Source organism: Mus caroli, unplaced genomic scaffold, assembly GCF_978045245.1.
Source record: "Mus caroli unplaced genomic scaffold, Mus_caroli_1 scaffold_10, whole genome shotgun sequence".
In the NCBI taxonomy this organism is placed as follows: domain Eukaryota; kingdom Metazoa; phylum Chordata; class Mammalia; order Rodentia; family Muridae; genus Mus; species Mus caroli.
The window spans coordinates 118,146,959-118,170,292 of NW_028227265.1; the positions used below are offsets into that span (position 1 = coordinate 118,146,959).

General features: G+C 46.5%; 1 protein-coding gene across 1 annotated transcript in view; it reads left to right on the forward strand.

Annotated features, from left to right (window-relative positions):
• The window catches only part of Col4a1 (collagen type IV alpha 1 chain), a 115,094-nt gene that overhangs the window by 32,232 nt on the left and 59,528 nt on the right, over positions 1-23,334 (forward strand). The window contains exon 2 of the mRNA XM_021169414.3: positions 12,640-12,699. Coding sequence (XP_021025073.1) covers positions 12,640-12,699 — 60 coding nt within the window. The remainder of the gene's footprint in view (positions 1-12,639; positions 12,700-23,334) is intronic.

Consider the following 23,334-nt stretch of genomic DNA (forward strand, 5'->3'; position numbering starts at 1 on the left):
TCAGGTGCACTAAGAGAAACTAGACCTCCCACCTGCCTGTGACCAGATGCAGAGCTTGCTCTTCTTGCTCAGGTGTGTCTGCAATGGAACAAAGTGATGGGGGTTCCCCGCATGATTCTCTTGCCCTGGATTGACATGGAACCAGGTCCTTCCTCAGTAACCTCGAGGTCCTTCCCTCATGCCACATGTGATCTTCCCTTTTCTGGACTCATATTTCTAATTTTACAGTCTTGGGTTGGGGGTATGACATTATCCCTGGAGGTCAAGAACACCTTATGTTCACAAAAGAAGACCTTTTGCCATGGCGGGTGGCTTACCCTCTCTAGGTGTGGGAAGAGAACACATATGTGCTTGGTTTAATCTTCACAATTTCTGCTGTGTGGAAGTTTTCCAGGAATGCTTGTGGTGTGTGTGCGCCGGGTCCAGTAACTAGAATCACTGCTGTGGAGGGGGGGCAGTTAGGTTTATCCAACCAAAGTTCAGGTTCTCAAAGGGAAAGTCCAGTCCCCAGCGTCTCTCCTGCTCTCCACGTCCGCCGGGGTCTGTGCCAGGATCCCGCCTTAGAGGTAATGTGCTGGGTGACTCTGCCGGGCTGGCAGGAAAGTACTGAGTCGGTCACTCAGCCTTGGCAGGAAGGGCATCACAAAGGAGAATCTGGAAAGGGCAGTGGATCAGGGCAGTGGGAACCATAGACCTTGACCTGGAAATTCCAGGCGGGGGTATAATGAGCGCAGCAGGCTGGCAGGCGTGTGCTTCCCTAGTGCATTGTCTGGACTTTCCTTCCGCAGTGTGCACCGGGGATGGAGGCGCCCCCCCCCCCCCCCCCCCCCCCCCGGCTCAGACTTTTTAATTTTTTTTTTTTCTCTTGCATTTTCCTCCCATACAAGAGCAGGCCTGTGGGAGGCAGGGCACCACTGAGGTTGTTAATACCTTTGTAATTTTGTCTAAATAAAGTCAAGAATTAAGAGCAGAGGAAGAGACTCTGTGTGTGTGTGTGTGTGTGTGTGTGTGTGTGTGTGTGTGCACATCTGTAATCTCAGCATCTGGGAGGCTGAGGCTGGAGGCTAGCAGTGAATTCAAGGTTGCATAGAGACTTCCCTGGCCAGCTTGGGCTACAGAGTGGGACCCTGTCTTAAAAGACTGTGTAAGAAAATGAACGGGAGGAGGTGCAAGGAAGGCCATGGATCCCCGAGAGTTAATGCACATACGTACAAGGGTCTTGTGGGATTTCCTTTTGTTTCTGAACCATTGTGGCCGTGAATAGGTTTGCCCAATTGCTTCTCTCCAGTGGCTTATTCTTTAAAGGGCTTTTGGCTTTTCTGGTGGTTACTGGGAAGGTGAACGGTTAGGAGTGCTTTTTGCAGAGGCAGCATCTGAGAATGTAGTCGGAGGCCTTGGATTAGGCAGGGTGCTCTCAATGCCTCCCATCCTGGACTATACAGAGATACCCCTGGACCTCCGTGTCTCCAACTGCACCTTAGCAATCCCAGGAATTCCTGTGGGTTGGACAGCTCCATGAGAACCTGTGTCAAAAGCACAGGTGAGATACTGAGGAGAACCTTGCTTCTTCCTTTCCTTCCTCTCCTGTGTTCTCAGAGTGCTGAGTCCAGACTCTTAGATACAGGATAGGGCTTGTGTGCTCTGGGCCTTTGGATTTCTTTAAACAGAATTCTGTGTTTTCTGGCTTCCTGCCTTTGCACAGCTGGACCACGGAGGCCCATCTGCCCGGTATGGAGCTAAATGACCTTTCTTCCATGGTCCTGCCTCCATGCAAGCCCCAGAGGTTTTGTTTAGAAAGTTGGGTTTTTCTGTTACATGACAGGCACAGTTGCTGGAGATGAAGCAGGATCTGTTAGGGGCTAAAGTCTGGGCAGGCACCCAGATGCCTCTATGTTGGCTTCTTTTCCTCCAGCCACCAGCCATGGTGGGGACTCTCCCAGAAACCTCACAGGAAGTGGTTCGCAGAAAATGCTCTCTGCATGCCAGGAGCCTCTGTTCAGATTCATGACCCTGCTGCGTGTTGGGAGTGTTTAAGACATCTTTTATTGTTGTTGTTGTTGCTGCTACTTTTGTTGCTGCTGTTGTTGTTACCAGCAACAGGCTTCTGCTTTCAAAGTGACTTAAACTGGGCAGCTTGTGTCTTCTGTCCTGTGAACACAAGGCTCTACGTGATCTAGGGAGGACACCTGAGGACTAGGAAGGTTGGGGCAGAAGATAGGGCAACACGTCCTTGAGTCTGGGGGCAAAAGGAGGCAAAACCAAAGTTTTCTTTAGAGAATTCAAAATTATGCAACAGCCATGCCTTTGGCCGAACTCTCTGGCTAAGGCACCCATCTCTAGCAGGATGTGATGGGTAGGAGGGGCCTTAAGCCAGCAGTCCTCTGTGTGTGTGTGTGTGTGTGTGTGTGTGTATGTGTGTGTGTCTTTGGGGAGGGAGGAAAATGACTTTCCTAATCCCCAGCTGTAAGCTTTGCTGGCAGAACATTGAGACCTTAAGACAAGTTCCGGGAATTTGAGAAAAGAAAAAAAAAAAACCTTCTGCCATTTTTAGTTATTGCAGCGAAATATACACTACAAAACCTTTACTGTTTGAGTCACTTTTAATGCAGCTCATTGGCTTTGGCTATCTTCCCAGTTTCTCAGCCTCCTCACCATCACCTGTCTCCAGAGCTCTGCACACTTTAGGATGTGGGACCTTCAGTGCCCAGTTCTGGGCCTGCCCTTAGTGGACAGAATATACTGATAAGGTTGCAGAAGAAGGGTGGGGTCTGCTGGAGTGTCCCTGACCTGAGTCCACGGGGAATCTACAGGCAGGTTGTGGACAGCATAGTGGCTACAGGTGCAACCCCACCCAGGGTGAAGAGACTTTGCTCTTTGTCTTGGTTACTGAAAACTATGGCTAAGCCTCTAGTACAACCAGAGTAATACCAAAAGCTGGAACAACTAGACAATTATTACCCGAGATATATCGACTAGTAACTCCAGGCTTAAGACATAGAAGGGAAAAGAGATTGTTTTTTCAAAAAAATATTCAAAGTATATTTTATCATCTAAATGTAATTTTTAGAGAAACTGCCCATCGCATCGTGGCTTGCAGGATCTATTTGTTTGATTCAAGCTGACTAACCACACAGTGGTAGAAGAGGTTCTACAGAACTTTCTAGATGTTGATATGTTCTGCAATAAAAGCTTTGCATTTGACATCATGCATATTTTTATTTCTGTCGATCTCCTAAAGTAAACCTCAGCAGAACCTGGTGATTTAAGGATATAAATGAGAGGGGTATAAATGAAGAGGTGGTTTTCTTTTTCTTTTTTCTTTTTTGTTTTTCTTTTTTTAAATGGCTCCAGTTAAGGACCAGGGAACTGGGCTTAGCTCTGTTTCCAGGTAAACTATAGTTTAAAGTTGGAGCCATTTGACTGAAAAGCTATTCTATTTCATATTTACTTTCATAATAAATTATGAATGATTTAGCTCTGGTAAATATTTTTCTTAACTTCCCTTGGAAATGACAGGCTTTCAGATGCAACAACAGGGTTCTATAGTTACATAGCATTCTGTTGGCGAATGAAAGCCAGTCCCGGTGGGTGCTACTGAGAGTCAGTGTGGGTTTCTCATGTCTTGGGAGGAGCAGTCTGTCCTGGGGTCCCCAGGGACGTATGATCTGGCAAGGACCTCACTGTGCAGCTGACTGAGGAAGCCCTACAGGTACCACATAGGCACCATCCACCGCAGAGCCACTGTCACCGTGGAGCACAACAGAGAAACCACAGCTTTGACAGACGGCGGTTGCTTCTCAGCTGTGGTTTCCCTCGTGTTTTTTTTTTTTTTTTTTTTTTTCTCGTCTGACCATAAATGTGCAATGTTTTAGGTAGCTCTTTTGAAAGTGCCATTTATGGTCTACACAGTAGCAGTTGGGGTGTACCAACCATTACTGTCCATATACTTAGGAGGGTTTTCGTTTCACACTGCTCACGCTGGCTTGTCCCCGGTAGGCACATCACATAGAAGTCGTCCAGATGGAACGCCTGCGGCTTATCAAATGCCCCGACGGCGTTCCACTGTCTCTGTGCGTGTTGGTGATCCGGTTGCACTTATTACATGCGCTTTCTGTTTACATTTTGTCTGAGTTTTCAAGCACAATTTTAAGGACACAAATCAGGTGATGTTTCCAAGGGCTGCATTTCATTTTAGCCGTTGTCACATGTAAAGGGTGCAAAGTTTTCCATTTCCAAATCGAAAAACTGATTGAAGGTGAGCCCTGGCAGAAGGATCTCTCTTACATTCTCCTCTCTGGGTGGGATTAATCTAGATTCGTTCTCCAAAACATGTCCCATGCCAGACAAGCAAGGTGATAGGCCTCCATGGCTGCACACGAGGACATTTCATAGTCTCACTGGGTTTGGGAAGTAACAGATCCTGAACCAAGACCTGCTTGTATATAAAGAGATTTGAGCAGCCCTCTGCTGTCCCCAGGATTTTCCATCCCAGAGCAGGACACTCAGAATGGTAGTGTGACTCCCCACATGCACAGATCACCACTACTATATGCTCCTGGCTATTCCTCTCTGAGGTTCTCAGCCTCTGAATGGACCACACGGTTTGTAACACTTCTTCTTCCTGTTGGGATGTTCTCATTTGCTACCCTAGATTCTGGCTTGGAGCTGTGACCCTGCTATCTCCATGAGCCATATACAGGTGCCCTGTGGCCACACATGGTCATCCACAAACGACATTAGCCTCTGCCTTCCTTTCAGTGCTCCCGTGTTACGAGGCAGTGATTGACCCTGGAAGTATTAGTTTCAAACACATTCTTCTCCTCCCTCTTGATAGGAGAGAGAGGACTGCTGTCCTCTGTCTCCCACAGAACAGGGAACAATTTGTGGCTTTCCTCTCTCTATCCTCATTTGTAGGTCTGACTCTTGTTGGATTTCTGGTTGGAAGGATGGACTGGGATGACACTTGGGAATTAGAACAGAATCAGTATTACTCCATGCATGAAAGTCTGTATTTTCCCTTCTGTAGATAAACGTAATCATAAATTAAATAAGCCTTAACAATGAGGAGAGCATGAACCACTCTGTATGGCAAGCAGAATGAAAAATTGTCACATGGATTTGATGACAGTGTAAACAGTAATTAACAATAGAATTACTGAATAAGAGGATGAAACCCTTTATCATCTGTGGTGAAATAGGATGTACCAAAGCTTCTGTTGTTTTCTCTTTCTTGCTTCCCCTCCACTCTGTCTACACCAGAGTAGAAAATGGCACACTATCAGCAGTGGTTTAAAATATTTAATTGTTCAGTGAAAGACAGTGGAGTACTCCAGCAACTGGCTTCATGGATCCCTCCTTTTGAGCCTCGGGTCAATCATTCCTGAAATATCTCCTTAGTCACTTAGGCTTCTTTCTTTCCCCCTTTTCAGTTTGCTACAAACTAAGGCTCCTTAAAGGCTCAGCCAATGGAATGTGGAAGGATAAATAATACATTGTTTCTGCGCACTCACATCGTGTGGGAAGAGAACCCTTCTGCTCTGTTGCTGCTATCTGTGGTCTCTGAGAGAAAGGTGTTGAAAGATGGCCCTGATGATGGGAAGTCTTTACTCTGTACAGATCGGTAGGGTGTATATGATGTGCTTGGTGCAGAGTTAAACTAGAGCATGTGCTTGGAATGGTTCCTGTAGTGTCGGAATGCACAGAGAGTGCTCTGGGTCAGAGAGATAGTGAAAGGCATCAGGAATTCCCCAAGAGCTCCCAGATTCCACACGTAGCCCATTGGGGACCTCTCTGAAGGTACAGTGTGGAAAAGATGGTGGAATTTGACCTGAGGGTCAGATGTAAGAAGTGGCAGTAGGTGATTGAATTCAGAGGCTGAGGCAGGATAAGAAGATAGGACTCGGGAGGAGGGAAAGAGGAGGACTGAGAGGAGGGGGAAAGGAGGAAAAGGACAGAAACAAGCTTGGTCGTCATCTCCAAGATGGAGGAGATAGCTGTCTTCCACTTCTTCATGCCTGGCTGTGTAAAATTAGTCTTTCCTCAAGGACAACTGGGAAACCATCATGGCCTGACTTGTGTTGATGGTCTTTGCGAGGTCAATGGCTATAATATTGGGAGGGGAAGAGGAAATGTTCTAACCTCATAGACCAGTGAGAACAGCATGCAGGGATGCGGAAGGTAGGCGGCCATGAGGAGTGTAGTGAAGGATGAGTTCTGTCTGAAAGTAGGGACTTTGCTGAGCCCACCTCGATGTCCCTGGCTGGTGACTCAGAGTCACGGGAACCATCTCTCTAGGTCATCTCCACCGTGGGTCCCTGTGGGAATACATGCTCACCAACTCATCACGGATGTTGCTGTCCAATGGCCACTGTCACATGACAGCTAATTATAGCCTCATCTGTCTGCAGCTGGAGAAAGACTTAATACTCTGGAGACGAGGCACTGGACTTCATTACGTGTTCCCTCTGGGGTGTCCTCTTCCCCAGCAAGAACATTTGATGCCCGCCCCCATCCAGTGGGAGGGAGGAAAAGCAATGAGAATGAGTCACCAGAGTTGCATGACGGGAGGAAAATAGGACCAGAAGTGTGGTCACATGCTGGTTCGACTCGAAGCCAAGCCGACACCCTCCTCGCCTCCGCAGCCTGTGGTGTTGGTGGGAGCCCACATGGGTTCTGCAACTTGGTCTCAAATGAGAAGCAGATGGGTCATGAATTGTGCTGGCAAAGCCTTAGTCATATTATTGGGGGTGCAGAGAAGGAGGAGAGAGGAGCCGAACATTAGGATTTCAACTGGCTTGCTAATTTTTAATTTTATGTTTTGCCAAGAATGTATCAACACTTGTAGTTGTTTTCAAACTGGAGCAGAGTTATTTTGTAAGTTTATAGGGTAGTAATGGTTGTTCTGTGTCTGTATTCCATTATCAATAGAGACAGAAATGATATTTTCCTGAACTAAATTCTCCTCTCAGCTGAATGAAGATAAAGAAGGGTTTCACATCTCCTGGGGAGTGCTTTCTGTCTTTAAGAAAAAAAAAAAAAAGCAAAAAGCAAAACAAAGTTATGAAATAATGATATAAGTGTAGGTGGTGGTGGGTATGAGCCCCTTAGATTGCGGGGACAATATTTTTACCTTTAAATCAACCAGGCTTATTTTGGGAAGTTCAAAAATGCTGTGCAAAAGTCAGTTTTTGGTTTGTTTTGGGGACAGAGAGCTCTGAGCTTCACACAGGCTTAGTGCCCACCAGTGGCCTATACTCCTGCCCCCTTACTTTTTATTTTGAGACAGGGTCTCCCTAAATTGTTTAGCTTGATCTTGTGCTCACTGTTGACCCACGTGGACTCTGAATGTGGAATCCCTCTGCCTCAGCCTCCCAATTAACTGGTACGACAAGCCTGTGCCATCAAAGCTGACTCAAACCTAATCTTTTAAGCAGTTATATTTAGGCGGTGATATTTGACCCCACATTATGATCTCTATTTAGTTATGTTAACTTTCTAATTCTATATAGTCGAGGAGACATTCTATGGATATTTCCAGTTTTGTACAGGGTTGCAGCCCCTGACCATAGCACCCATAGCACATGAAGGAGCTGCTCACCATTCTTCCTTCATTGGTGTGTACTTTTAATTCTGCTCCTGTAGCCCTGAAATGCATGCTTCCCCATTCACATATTTCTTTGGTTGGGTAAGTAGTTATTCTGAAGACCCCTGAGGAAGTACCATGACAGGAAGTGCAGTGGACTAGCGACATCCCTTAGGAAAGTATTTTGACATTTTTCACAGGATAGGAAATGTGAAAACAAATCTGAAAGATAAGCTGTCGAGGCTTTGCAGAGCTCCACATGTCCCTATTTGGAGGGATGGGAAACACATAAAAACTGTTCAAGCGGATGTTTGGTGCCCATCCCCATCAGCAGCAAGGGAATGTCAGAAATGCAAGGACATCCTGTGTGCTCCTTCCAAGCCTGACTCTGATAGCACACATGTCATGGTTAGGGAATCTGTAGGGTAGATCACCTCTGCATGGTGGCATGTGCTCTGCCTCGCTCACACAGTGCTCTGGCACAGCAAGCATCTTGTCACTGGTCTGTCACATGGCGTCTGGTGATGTCTTCCGTTCAGGGACAACCTGGAAGAGTCTTCATCTCACTGAAGGCCATTGTCCTCTATCTATGTCCCCTACCTTCTTTGGCAGGAACACTGTGCACTGTGAAGCTGTCAACCTACCATAGTTTACTTATGCCAGCATGGCTGATGGGGCTACTTTCTGGAAACCTTGATGGGAGTGTGGGAGAGAGTTTGCTAACACAGGTCATTTTAACCTGTCCCGAGAGGTTTGCAGAGATAGAGAATATAAAAGGTATTTGATCTGGGGATTATTCCCTAGGGCCTTCTGCATTCCTTCAATATTGTGCCTTCTGCTTCTGTTTAATGTGGCCTCAGCTATTGGAACATTGTCTGTGCCCATGTCTGAAAGGGGACTGGAGGCAGTACTGGCTACACTCTTGTTACTATGAACAAATATACCACAGGAAGCGACTGAAAGAGAAGGGTGTACCCTGGCTCACACTTTGAGAGATGATCCACCATGGAGAAAGCATGGGAGCAGGTGGCTTCTTAGTGCCAGAGGCGTGCAGGTGGGGCACTTTGCTTCACATTTTGATGGAACAAGAAATACAGAGAAAGAAGTTTAGCTGAGCTATCAAGCCTCATGACCCACCCCAGTGACCCACTTTCTTCATTATGGCCCTGACGCCTAAAGGCTCCATGCCCTACCAACACAGCGTCACCAACTGGAGACCATGTATTCAAATACCTGAGCCCAAGGGAGAGGACATTCAAACCACAACACAGGACTTGGGGAGTGTGTTTTGCTTTCCTGCCTGCTTCCACGTAGAGATCTTTTCATGCTCCCATTTCTGACTGCATGATGGGTCGAGCGGGGAGTGGCGAACAGGACTTTCAGAAGAGACGTGGTTTTCATTCAGATCCCTCCAGTTCTGGAAACGTAATTGTTTTTTTTTTTTGTTTTGAGCTTGAAAGCCCTCTGTGGTGCCTTCCCCTGTGTAGTTGGGTTCTCCACTCTCTAGTCTGTGGATGGTCGACTTCTGTGAGAGAGACTAAGTCTCATATGGCTTGTCCTTTGAGGTTACGAGGCCACATTCCAGGGCCCCAAGTGGGCAGCGTTCCTGACCCACTTCCTCTTGCCTGAATCTCATGGGAACCAAGAACAAGACTTAGCTAATCCAATTGACCCTAGGAGGGGAAGGGACTGTGCAATTCACAGAATGTTCCAGTTCCTCCCGTTCTAGAATCTGAAACAGATGGGGTTGGGAGCTGGTGGGCGTGGCCCAGTGTGCTCCAGACAAGGAGAAGAATGAGCAGGCCTTGTAAAGTCCTTCAGATCCGGAGCCAAGGGGGCACCACTGGGTTCACCAATGGCATACATCTTTCCATTTTGCTGAGGGGCCTCAGGAAGTCATGATGTTTGTGACACAATTCTTCTCATGTGAAGTCTCCAACTTAACCTCAAACCTATGCAAGCCATAAAGTCCTAGCACGACACCATGTGCGGAAACAACTGTGAACAAAGACTGGTGTTTTAATTAGTTATTTCAGATGTAAATGTCAGACCTGACTGGACAGGGTCTCAGGGTCTTAGCTCTGATGGTTTTACCTCTGTGCCCTGGACTACAGCAGAACAAGCCCTTGTGTTGGGGAGAAATCCAGCAAGGGCCACTTTATAAAAATGGAAATCATGAGGGATCCAAATAGAGACATTTCAGCCTTAATCCTACTTAACAAAGTGAACACATCACACAATCTGTGGCTGTTTTTCTAAAACATGATGTTTGTTTCCAATCAAGTCATTTACAGAAGATTCAAGGCCAACCAGAATAGGACACAGGATGCGTGGCCTCCAATGCTTCTCTCGGTCAGGTTGGTGGTCTTTTTCCTGTAAGGCCAGCACCAGGAAGGCTGAGCAGAGTATTTAGAGTTCTAGGCCAGCCTGACTTATATAACAAGACCCTGTCTCCACTTCCTGCCTCCAAACATTTTTCTGCTTTTTTTTTTACCTTTCAGAAAAAGCAAATCATAATTTATATGCTATTTGAATAGTCAACTCTTCTGAATTGCTTTCTGGAGACTAGCACTTGGTAATAAGATTTCCTGCTTGCCTAAAAAATGAAAAAGATTTCCTTCGTCAATAAAGATATACCTGTTGGCTCTAGGATTAGACATTTTTGTGTCTAGGCTGCAGGAGGAGGGGGCTCTCTATCTCTTTGGTTCTGGATTCTGTCAAGGGTTTCTTAAGACCTGGAGTATGTCCCAGGCAAGGTGCCTACTAGTAACCCACCCCTCCGGCCTTCTGTATTGTAGGCCTTGGGCTTCACTGTCTCTGCCCAGGATGGGGATTGCGGTGTCGACTGTGCTTATAGAATCCCCTGAGACATAGGAACAACTCTGGGAAATTGGTCAGAAGGCTTCCTGCAGGTGACTGAAATTGAGCTTCCTAGATGGCAGACGCCTCAGACAGAAAATCCCAGCCTCGCTGTACAGCAGTCTTTAGCTGAGGAGCTTCCCTTGGCTTTCACAGAGGAAATCTGGCAACCTGAGGCTGTTGTTGAGTCTCTGCTAAATGTGGGTGATTGGGAGCCATTTCTCACACAGACCCTGCAGCTCCTGGAGTCTCTTGTTGGACTAGTTTCTCTGACTGAAATCAATGGGGGAAGGGCGAGGCCCTGTCCTGTGCAAGCTAACAAGTGGGCTAGACTGCCCTGGCTTCAAAGCAGCAGGTTTATGGCAGACACCAAGGAGGAGGATGGCCTGCCACCTGGGGGATTTGCACTTACCTACCTTCTGGTGTTCACGACTCCATAGCGGAGACAGACTCAGCAATGGGTAGACATGCCACTAGTTATTAATTAGTAACCTCCTTTCTCAGTGTGGGCGTTCCTACCCAGGTACTTTTGATAAAACAGCCTGAATCAGCTTCGTGGCAAGCTCAGGTTGTGGTTAAAGGCAAAGGGTATCTCATGTTATCAACATTTCATGGGGTCCAGGTAGTCAGAGGTGGGGACAGTTAAGTCAGCTTAAGTCTGCTGAGGTCCCTCGGAGTTTTTCTCTGTGTGTTCTAGAAGGTCCTTCTTCAGCTCAGGCTAAAGACTTTGGCCCTGGTGGTGACTGGAACTCACATTCAGAAGCAGGCAGAGCACAGGGAGGCGCCTGACATTTGAAATGTCAGGAGGACTGAAATGCAGGCTGAAATGTCTGGGTTGTGAGTCAGAGAGAGGAACAGATCTGACCACTGGGCTTTACTTGGCTAGCTGTCAAGTGTCCCCATCTACAAAATATAAAATTAAGAACAGCTCACCGTCCTGGAGGCACTTGTTGGGCTCTAATATAAAATAAGTGTCTCCAGATGGGGTTGTTTTGGGCAGAGGATCTCCATGGTGATGCTGCTTGGAGGATGCTGTTAAAAATACAGGCTCCTCGTGAGTCAGGGACCATTATTAGCACACGTTTATTTTGAAGGAACCGTTACCACCTGAAGCAGACTATGGGTCTGAATTTTATTTCCGAGCTGACACTGCGCCTCTAATAAAGCTTGCTAAATAGTTCACCCTGAGTCCTCTCCTCCCTTTTAACACCACATCGCCGTCTATGACAGTTTAAAACTTGGATTCTGCCAAGCGCTTTGCAAAGTGTGGTGTGTGTGTCTCATTCTGTGCTTGTTTTTTCTCCTCTTGGCCACTTTACGTACCGGAAGCTGGGTTGGGTCCAGATTTCAATCTTGTCTTAGCATGTTGTGTTAAACCTCTCCATTTTGTGTCTGTACCTGAGAGGCTGAGATGCTTTTTGCACGTGACAGTTGCTAGGCTCTCACTGTGCGTTTGAAGAAGTTCCTCTACAGCTCTTGCTGATGTCTGTTAGCAGACAGCAAATGCAGTTTGTAATAGCTTTCTTTAGATGAATATCTAAGCTTTCATTTAATGTAAACACTTGAGCATAAAAGTCAGCTCCTCCTGGATTCTTTCTCTAGTCTTTTGCAAAGTTTTAAGACCTTGGAAACACAAGCATAGCCCATTGCATGGAGCCCTGGTTCTCTTATGAACTTAGGTGTGAAACCCTTACATCAGAGTTGAGCCTATTGTTTGCCTTGCAACACTGTTCACATAATCCCTAGGTGAGTCTGTTTCCAACAGACAAAGGACAGCCAGCTTTGTAACATGTATCATTGTATCACTGAGTCCAAGGCCTTGAACCCTAGGACCCAGGGATTTTTCTACAAAGAGTAACTCAATGTTATTCATATCCAGGTTCTGTGGGACCTTGCAAGTGGCGCTAGGGGGGACTTGTCTCGTAACTGGAGGAAGATGCTGATGGCATAATTCAAATCCTTTTAGACATTACATTCATTTATTTATTATGGGTCAAGGTGTGTGTACCTGTGCCTTGACACACGTGTCAGTCAGAGGACAGCTGGCCAGGGTGGGTTTTCTCCCTCCATCACGTGGGTCCTTGGGGTTGATGGCCAGTGCCTTTATCCACAGACCCATCTCACTGGCTATCAGTTCGAATCTTGACAATACTTTGAAATGGATCTCCTGTTTAAACTTTCTTTCTTTCTTCTTTCAGGGCGATTGTGGTGGCTCTGGCTGTGGAAAATGTGACTGTCATGGCGTGAAGGGACAAAAGGTAAGAGCACACACTTTATAATCCTGTCTGCATGCTGCCCCTTCCCCTAGATCCTGAGCTTAACTGTATTATCAGCAGCTGGGGTCAACTTCCTTCCTGTTTTAACAATTTCCCCAGAGCAGCCCAAGGGAAGCTAAGTGTTGAACAGTGTTCTGAGCGTGCTTATCACTGCAACAGGAGCTCTCCAGGGATCGCTGTAATCAGTGGCGTTCAGCGTGGAATGTCTGGATAGTTTCTTCATGTTGACTGTAGCCGAGCAAGTGGGCAGCTGCTGCACCAGTTTTTGACTCAATGGCACTTTTTGGAATTGACGAATAAGCACCAGATTCAGTGTGTTTTTAAAAGAAAAAAAAAGTTCCTATATGCTTTGAAGGCCTTATGTTCAAATTAATATTTTTAAAACAAAATTTCACCGTTTACCTAATTGCCTAGATATTATATATATATATACATATGTATATGTATATGTATATATGTATATGTATATATAAACACTTGTTTCTCAAATTTAAAACGACAACTCTCTAAACAAGCTCAGTTCCTGCTTATTTAAGAATTGTGGATCCAGGAAAAGATATTTTTCTTGCTTCTTGGTGGGCCAAACTCTCCTTTTATTTTTTTAAATATAATTTTGTTATTTGACAATTTCATACATGCATATAATGTGGCTTGATTATATCTGCCCCAAATGTTCCTTTCCCATCATCCCTCAGGCCACACTATGGAAGTCTGGTATTTGAAGCCAGGAGTCCTAAACAACACACAAATGTCGTCAACTCCCAAGGACCTTTTTATTTATTTATTTTCTTAAAAATTTAAAATGTCCACACATTAAATTCAGTTGGGGTTTGTCGTCCTTAGAAATAGGATGGGGTCAGCACGCAGCTCAGAGAGAGTAACAGCCACCTAAGTGGCAAAGAATGTCACAGCTGGAGAAAGGTTGTGATCAGATTCTGGTGCAAGCTCTCCAAGGTCCCCAAGGGACAAGGACAGTGAGTGTTCCAGTGCCCAGTCCCTTCCCTGGACACTGGAGGATCTGGGGTAGATTACCACATGGCTTTGTTCTGTGCCACACTCTTGAGCTGCAGGTAAATCTGAATGCTGTCATCAAGCAATCTATACAGTCCTACTTCACTCGGGAAGCTGTCCTATTATGCTCCACACCTGTTGTAGTTTTATACAAATGAGAACTGGCGTGGCCAAGTGATTAGAAAGACCTTTTAAACAAGCCCCATACATGTCCTTTGACTTTCAATGATCACCCTGAGTTCCTATTGTCCCCACTGCCTGGAAGACCCTTTTATACTCAAATTAGGTAACTGATTTGGCCTTGCATATGATGGCTTTGTGTCTTCCGGGTAGATCTGTGTTATCTTAAACTGGTAGGGCTTGAGTGCTTGATTAGGGCCTGGATGTTTTTGCTTGATAAGGATTCTCTCTACTAGCCCTTGGGTTGATAAAGGCAGCCAGCCCCTGACATCTGCTTTATGCATGAAAGTTAAGCATTTGTGCATTGCTGGAATGGGGCTTGTTTAAGAGGTCTTTCTAATCACTTGGCCACGCCAGTTCTCATTTGTATAAAACTACAACTGGCGTGGAGCATAATAGGACAGCTTCCCGAGTGAAGTAGGATTAGGGCCACCCCATGTTCTTACACCAGACCTATTTGGAGATAGGTTAGAATCTGGTGTCCACACATATGTGGGAAAACATGTTAATTTATATTCATTCATCACTGGAAACTGCCCATGTCCTGTTGATGAACACTATAATAGCAAAGCTTAGTTTTTCTGCAAAGCTCAGTGAGTCAAGCAAAGGGCCTTCCTGCAGTCCTGGGTGCACAGAGAATATTAATTAAGACATGTGGGTATCTCGAATCTTCATAGAACGCTTTAATCCAGCGGTTACCCAGACCCTTGCCAAAGATGTGGGAGGAAACACATTACCCTGTCGCTACTCATTACACTGCCCGTGATTCATGACCTCTCTCCACACGCTTGGTTTGTACCACAGAGATAACGTCATCCATCGCATAGAGTGCTCCCTCACACTGCTGTCTCTCTGTCTAACTCGCATGTGGTATCAGATCTGAAAGGGTTGGAGATAGAGCCGGTCTGGAAGTGATTCTTCCGCTTCTAGCTTGAAAATCTGGGAAGCATTTGGTGTAGCGTTAGAAGCAAGCATGCACAACAGGGCTTTTCCCCTTCGGGGTAGATGACTGGCTTGTGGCCTGACCAGCTGTTGAGCCCCCGTAGATCTTTAACACTTACCCAGATCCCCTGTTCGACTTAACAGATATCTTCACACAGACAACAACTGTTGCTCACAGACACTAGAGCTAGGCTTAGGTGTGTCAGAGTGAAAAAGAAAAGGTGGGAGCTTGGTCTTCTGTGTCTACATCAGCTCGCATATGGTGATGAGCACTTTTAAAAACATGTTACTATGACGCTTATTTTGCCATGGAAGAAAACAGCTAGTGGGGATTCTATAATTGGACTCTCCATTTTGAGTGTGATTCCCCCCCAACCCCCGGGGGTTCGTGTGCATTGAGGAATGTCTTGAAGCCTCCCTGGTCTCTACACACTCAGTTTGGGAAGCACATTGCTCTATTGTGATGAATAGAGATGTTCTTAATATAGCTAAATCTGTCTTGGAGTAGAGAATGGAGAACGACTGGATTCACCCACTCTTAGCAGCTGCTGTCGGAGCCCTGCTTAGTTTCATTCATAATGTCAGGTTGTGGAACATTTACAAGATCAATGCTGCCCCCTAAACCAATAGTGGTCAGAACCATGTCTGGAGGATTCCCAAAGAACTCAGCCTGTTCCCCTAGGATTGTGGGCAGCCCTTCCAGATCTTGTTTTCAGAGAGTCAATGAGGCTGTCAGCCTGTTAGCAAATGGACCACAGGGACTCATGCTGTGACAGGGAGCTGGACAGGTGAGCCCTTTGTTCGAATCCTTCCCCCCTGAGAGAGGTTGTGAGAACCCTACCTAGATTAATAGCATCAGGTCAGTCTTGGGCCTGTTCCTTCCATCAAGGGAATCAGGTTAGCGGTTACTAAGAGATGCAGAGCCCCACCTCCCTCTCAGTGAGAATTCCCGTAGGAAACGCTGGCACCAGGTGACCTTCAAGGAAATGCATAGCTCTGGTTAAAAGTCAGTGAGCCCTCATTGCTTACTGGGCACAGTACCTCCTTGGTTTGTTGTAGCCTTATCAAATATGTGGCCTTATGAAATATGTAGTCAGGACCCAAGTCTTAGACACTAGCTTCTCCCACCCCATGTGGAAGAGGTGCTGTCTCTGTCCCTATACATTCTGCAGGCTCCTTAGAGCTCGGGTGGGCTTGCCTGTCTGTCTATGGGAGTGTGATTAGTTGACTTGTGTTTGCTCGCACCTTTTCTAGTTGCTCAGAGTGTAGCGTTATATCCCGTGTCAAAGACATAATGAGTAGGAGCAAAGCCCTATCCACAAGGAGTGCTTGCTCATCACAGCCGATCCTAAGAAGAGAGGTGGAATTTTCCAGCCTTTCAAATCTAGCGACTGCTTTACACTGCCTGTCCCTCATCCCTGCAGGGCCATGCCTCCTGTCTCAGAACCGGAAATTCTCTGATTCTGAGAGCGTCTCGGCTTACATTCTAGTCATTTTTGGGCTATGCTGTGATGATCACTAAAGATGCCTGAGGCCATAACATCACTTTTAAGATGCAGGACTTTACCCTCTCTGCATCACAAACATAGACTGCTTTCTTAGTCATCATTAGGTCTGAGGTGACATTCTCTCCCAAGGCAAGGATTGTACTTTTTTTGGGATCTTTGTAATCTTCAAATTTACAAATGCATTCATTTTGTTGATTTTTTTAAAAATAGGAAACACTTTAGTCATGATTTTATTGTGAAATCCAAGTGTATGAGCATGGCATTTCTATATGTTCTGCTTAGCATATGGGTTAGTGGCTCTCTCTTCCTTGTCATTGATTGGATACACTAGGATCCTTAAGGATGGCAGGACAAGATTATATTTTTATGAGTACTAGAATATTGTAAATTTGTTTTCCATAAATTAAGCTACACCAAGTATATTATTTAAACGTTAGGGGATAGCCTATTTCTTCCCAGGAAATGCATTCTTTTCTGTAGCCGCTGAATGTAGTCTTGCGAAGATTCTTTGAGACTTTGAGCCAGTTAGCGGATTTGAACGAGCAGCAGGTTATTCATAAGAATAAGTAGGTTTATTAAATACTTTCTCTGAGGAGATACTTCAGAGAGTTTTGATTAGGAGAATGGAGTGTGTTTAAAGAGAAGATCTGGGCGTGGCACAGCGCGTGCTTCCCACACCTCACACTTGGCAGCAGTAGGCAGGTGCTTTTGTTTGCTGCTCTTGTGGGTTCCTCCATCTCACAGGGAGTGGCTTTCATCAAGCCACTCACACTAGTTGCTCAGAGAATCATTACTCTGAGCTAGTGTGGAACCCCAAGTCCCACTTAGGAAGCTAAATGCTCCCTCCTGACAGGTCAGCAGGGCCAGTATTTTTCAGAGTTGAGATAAATATGAGGGACATTTGCTTGCTGGCTTCAACTTGCGGCAGGTTCATAGACTGCAGACCAGCCTCACTCCCTGCTGAACTCCTCCATTCCGACAGAGGTGGACACCAAGTGACCAATCGGCAGCTCCCAGGACTGAGAGATGTCAGGCAGACTGTCAGTCACTGCAGAGCTGGGGTGGGCTTTGTCCTTTCTGCTGGAGGAGGTATGAGCTGTGTTTGGGAGGCCTTTCTGGAAGCATTAACCGCCCACCTCTAGCCCACCTCTTATTCTGTTGCTCATTTCCAAAATCATCACCCCGTGACTTCCACAAGAACCCAACTCCTGGACCCGATGTCCCAGCTTTCCCAAACACTCAGTGTTCTGAAGCTAACTGCTCTTCCTGTAGTGCATTTCCTTCCAAGTTCTGCCCAGGCTACCCCACCCCCGTTCCTTGCCAACAGTCCTTAGTCAGGTCTCACTGCAGGGTGTTCTGTAGGAAATGGTACTGCATTTCGGAGAAGGCAGGGCTCCAGGGCTCGGTTGTGTCTGGCTCCAGCTCTCTGGGCCATGCATGTTTGTCTGTAGACTCTGGGGATGTTCTCTTCCCGTTTGGTGGGTGATATGGGCCAGCACACACTCGTCCTTTTCCATGTGTAGCTGCTGTCTTGTCATGCCAAGATTTTTTTCCAGATGTTCCTATTTCCCATTTCCTCACACTGCGCATGAATCATCCCCTGGCTCCCCGATCGTGAGAATCAGCGTTGATTCTCACAGTCACCTACTTTTGTCCTTTTTTTTTTGGATAGAATTTTAAAAGGATTTTATAAGAACTGTCGGAATCCCAGGACACATTCGCAGTTTGCCACAGGGAAGCCACTAAGAGGGATCCGTGCCCACGTGGGTGTGACTCAGCCTGCACACTGTGTCCTGTTATGTCTCCCCAGTTTATCAGTACCCTTTAAGGGACCTGGAGCTGCCTCTGTCACTGCTCATGTTCATCCGCCTAGACCCCAACATTAGCTCTGTGTGCCCCTTAGCTGTGTGCTTCCAAGGCTGTTAGACTCTGGGTGACTCCCCACCGCTCTCTACTTGCAGCTGTTTGGAACGTAGCCCCTCTAGCACAGCTTGGAACATAGTCAGTGTGTTTGGTTCCCATGTTCAGGAACAGCAGTAGGGAATTTAGTGCCTTGAAATTAGGTCCAGAGGTTGGCTCATGACTCTGACTAAGAAGTCCATGGTCCTGAATATGATAGATAGCCTTAGATCTGCAACATTCAGCTTTGATTGCAAGTGGATTTTCGTGGAAGATTGGCCATGGAATTCAGCCAATGCACAGTAGGGCCCCAGCATCCTGTGGCTTTAACAGCCTGGCACTTCATACGAGACTACACTGTATCCATCGCTGAGGCAGGCATTGACAGTTCTTGTCTTGATTATACACAGCCAGGATGACAATGCTTCCTTTTTGTAGCAGTGAACCCAATGTAACATTGGCTGTTAGGAGAAGAGCTTTTGAAGGGGATGAAAGGAGGTTGTGTGTTTTAATTAAAGATCAAAGACTTACCCTTACAAATGATAACCTTGCCTCTGGATTTCCCTGTTGTATGTTGGTTGATGCCTAGAGTACACAGCATACCTTTCCAGGCAGCAGTCAGGCCGATAATGAAGGTGGAGCATGGGCATTGGGGACTATACCCTCAGATGACATTAACAGAGCCCCGAGTCCTTGTGAAGTGGTTGGAGCAGGGTGGGCAGTTAAACAAAGGGAGAATCAGAGTGAATGAGTATACCAGATGGCTTTGGGGAAGTGGCCCCTCTTGTTATATTTTTCCCATTTGGCAAACCCATTATGATGTCAAAGGCACACCTCAACTCAGTGTCCGTGTATAGTTTAGCATATCTCCTGGCTAATTAGACAATTTTTATAATGGTAATATGCAATGGTTCTCAACCTTCCTAATGCTGGGACCCTTTAATACAGTCTTTCGTGTGGTGGTGACCCCCATACATTATTTTGTTGCTATCGCATAGCTGTAATTGTGCTACTGTTAGGAATCATAAGATAAATATCTGATATGATCCCTCTGTGAAAAGGCTGTTTGACTCCCAAAGGGTCATGACCCACAGTCGAGAAACATTACTCGACTTCATGTTAAATCCACTCAACTTCTTCCCATGAGGTTCAGAGGAGAGAAGGTGGTGTTTGAGGGGTGACCTCTAAGACACTGCAATGAAACCATTCATTCCTTCATTGGGGCATCAGACCCCTCAGTGGGGTCCCCTGTTTGTCCTGATGATAGACCCATCTGTTACTAGAGAAAGGATACTTTCAGAAATGGCTGCTAGCTGGGACTTTCTCACGTGTTTCCCGGGATCACAAAGGCTTGCCCAGTGTCCTGCTGAAGGTTTTCACATCGAGAAGTCAGCTTGTGACTCTGGGTGAGAGGTTCATGGCTCTTGAGGTGATACGAATTCCAGGGTCTAAATTACCCAGCTCCAGGATTGGTTTGGAAAAGGTTTCCTCTGGAAGCTTTACAAAGGAATCGCACTGCCACAGGAAAGGCCCTGAGCTAGGTTTCTAAGCACTTCAGAGCTCTGTCCCTCTCTCCTGTGTGGGCTTTCTGTGCTCCCGAGGCACTGGAAGGCTTTGGTAGAGGTTACTCAGGCAGGCAGCCCTTACCACATAACCACAGTGGGAGGAGCAGCAATGCAGCAAGCTGGGCACTCTGCTCGCGCTGAGGAGGGCAGAGGCAAGACCCTTAAAATAGCGGTGTGCTCGACTGCACTGGAGCAGAATCTGAACTTTACTTCCATACTGTACCCCAAGTTTACCCTCAATGAACAAGGGTACATTTCCATGATGGGAGCTTGTTTGAAAGCAAGAAAATCTTGTCCCGCCATGCTGTGCTCTAAAGAGGTGCTCATTTTTACGGCTGGAAAGAAGAGCCCTGAAGACTTCTCCCTGGGCTGTGCTCTTACTCAGAATGCCAGGGTATTTTCTCCAGAGCCTTTCCTGCTGTCTTGAGGAATCTAATAAACAATCATGATTCATCCCTATGGGTGACTCAGGCATTTCTCTCTGCTCTGCCTCCTGCTGATAAGGGTTTGGAGCCCCAGGGGGTTGGTGTCTTGCTCAGCGGTCCTTGGTGGGGAGGGCCACTCAGTCTATTCCTAGACCACACACAGTGTTAGGAACAGACTGGTGTAGGCTGTGTCCCCTTAGCCTGGATCTGCAGGGCACCCTCCTTCAGGCCTCCCTCTTCCTGGCCTTCGCATCCTGCCTTAGAAAGGGGTCACTCACTTCTTCCAGAGATAACAAGGGGCAGTTAATTGGGTGTCTTGCCTCTCAGGGCAGAAGAATATACAGTTGAGCGGACTTCCAGCTGGTCATAACATTGTAACTTATGATTGAGGTTAAAGTAATAAAGTAACATTTTTCTTTTTTATGGGTTTTCAGTTGACTGTCTCTATTGAGGAGCAACATACCCCCTCACACACACAGCTCCCCCCTCCCCCCCTGTTTCCAAGACCTGAGGATAGCAGCTGGGCCTGAGATGATGTTGATCCAAGGAGAATTTTTTCAGACTTGTTTTCTGGGCCCCAGACCATCTCTTTACCATTCTTTATGTAATTCTCTCACATTCCCCCATGAGTTACTAGTCTTTCCCCCGAATTCTCTTCCCCTTTGTCTGCTCACAACACAGGTTTACAGGATCTAGGGTGAGCTCCCGACCTGTGAGGTCGGGATGTGAATGTCAGACAAGGGGATCAGGGACCCTGATAGTTTACATAGAGCATCAGGATGATTTTCTTTGTCTTAGTCTGTTTAAGACATTGTTGTAACACACACCCCAGACTAAGAGACTTAAAAATGTAACTCTGGAGGCAGGAAGTCTGAGGTCATGGATTCCTTGTCTGATAATGGCCCACTTCTTCACAGACAGGTGTTCCATGGTGTCCTCAGGGTGGGAGAGACCAAGAGCTCCCTAGGTCCTGTTGATTTTTTTCTTGACCTCATCAACTTCCAAAGTCCCCCCCCCCCACCCCTTTTCACACCACCACCTGGGGACTAGAACTCAACTCATGAATCCTGCCTTCAGATGTGCGGGTCACCTGGGGGGTGGGGGAGGACATGTCTGTCTTTACTGCACCTGTCCCCTAAGGTGGACAGAGCAGGGCAGCTGTCCATGCAGCTGTGGCTATGGTCCTCTCTGTCTAACACATTCCTTCCTGGTGATGCTCACGGGGAAAGACATCTGACTTTGTGTCTTCCAGCAGTGCTGAAGACTTCCCCACAGGCCTGTCTATGTCTTATCAGCCAGAGCTGGAATGTGGTGGCTTGCAGGATGCTGAACTGATTTGAGGTCAGCCATGATGGTGACTTTATAAGTAGACGTTTCCTCAGGGTCAAATGCTTTTCCAGTGACTGTGTTCTGGGAAAAGGGCCCTGTGATTCAGCAGAATTTAGCAGAGGACCTCCATCACTCACTCCTCTTGCAAGCTCTGAAGTGAAATGTCTGAGATGCTGATGCCCTGGGCTATCCCCCCTTTGTCTCCTGGGGTGCCCGACAGGAGGGCTGCCCTGCTTTCTATCTCCTAATCTACTTAGGTCTCCCATGTTTTATCTCCCAAATATTTTTCCTTGGACATGGGAAGTGGCTGCTATGAGTCGAAGGAACTATTTAAATCTAGCCTGACTTCCTCCAATGGCTTCTCTGATTGTTGTCCCTTATCAAGAGGCAGTGGTCAGAAGTTTCTTAGATAAGGATTAGGAGCTAAAGAGAAAGGGGTTTGAGCTCATGAGCATGGGGCCGGGCACGGCCATTTCCCTTGCCTAGTGACCCGGGAATTTGTGGGTGCATGTCTTCAGACCAGTGTGTATCTTTTGTTTGCTTATCCCAGCCTGGAACTGTACACACACCTTCTCTAGGGCAGGACTCTCTCAATGGCAAAGACAGAGAAAAGGTGGGGGGAGACAGACAGAGATAGAGATAGATAAATAGGTAGAGATAGAGATAGATAGATTGGCAGATAGGTAAATAGATAGAGATAGAGACAGACAGGCAGACTGGCAGACAGACAGACAAGACTGGCAGATAGGTAGATAGAGATAGAGATAGACAGACAGCCCAGCTGATGCCTAGACATGGTCTAGACTTCTAGACAGCTCATATTTCGAACCTTATGCATATTGTCCATTGCTTCAAGCAACATGAGCACCTAGTGCAGGTTAAATTGGGCTGTCTAAGGGCATTTGTTTGCACAATGACATATGTGCACAGGCTCAAAACAATCTGTACTCTGTCCAGCATTTTGCTCCTGAAGTTATCATAGCGAGGCGCTTAATCACATAATTTATGTAGTAGCCATTCAAGGACAGGGTGGGTGAGCTTGTTGTTTCTCTATGCCCAGGTGTAGCTGTGGGGGTCTCTGAGGACTCTGTGCAGGATGGACAGGCCTCTGTTGGTTTGGACTTCTATGTGTGAGCTCAGGATTGCCACAGGGTGAACAACTGTATACCTGGGAGACACGGGGAGTCATTTAGGTGCGTGGCCTATGAATCTTCTCGGCTACATCATCTCGTTCTGACCTTGGCGCCTTCGAGTGGGCAGTGTGCTGGCAAGCCTCAGTGCTCTGTGCCAGCTTCCATCCCTCCCTGCCCCGTCTCACACAGCTGGGCTTGGTCATCTGCTCTCTAATCTTTTGCTGTTGTTGTTATTGTTAAAATAGCAAATTACATGGGAGAATGTTGTGGTTTTATATACTGTACCATCTATACTTAGTTTCGTGGGAAAGTTACAGCCTCATAATTAGCAAACGTTAATGAAATTTGTTTCCCGCGTCTTGGTTCTGAGCCAAGGAACTTAACATTCTAATCTATCAGTATTAGGCAATTAAGGACATAAAAGCAGGAAACGATACTATAAATTTAGTATGACTTTACAGACCTCTATGAGATAGGCCCTAGTAAAAATGGCATAAAGAGTAAATCTAAGTTCTTATTATGATGATGGTTTAAATGATTGGATCGCAGCCTGGCTTTAAGCATGTCTCACTTGAGCTTCTAAAACCATGTGTGTCCAGTCTGAGCTGCATTGAAATGGCCAGCT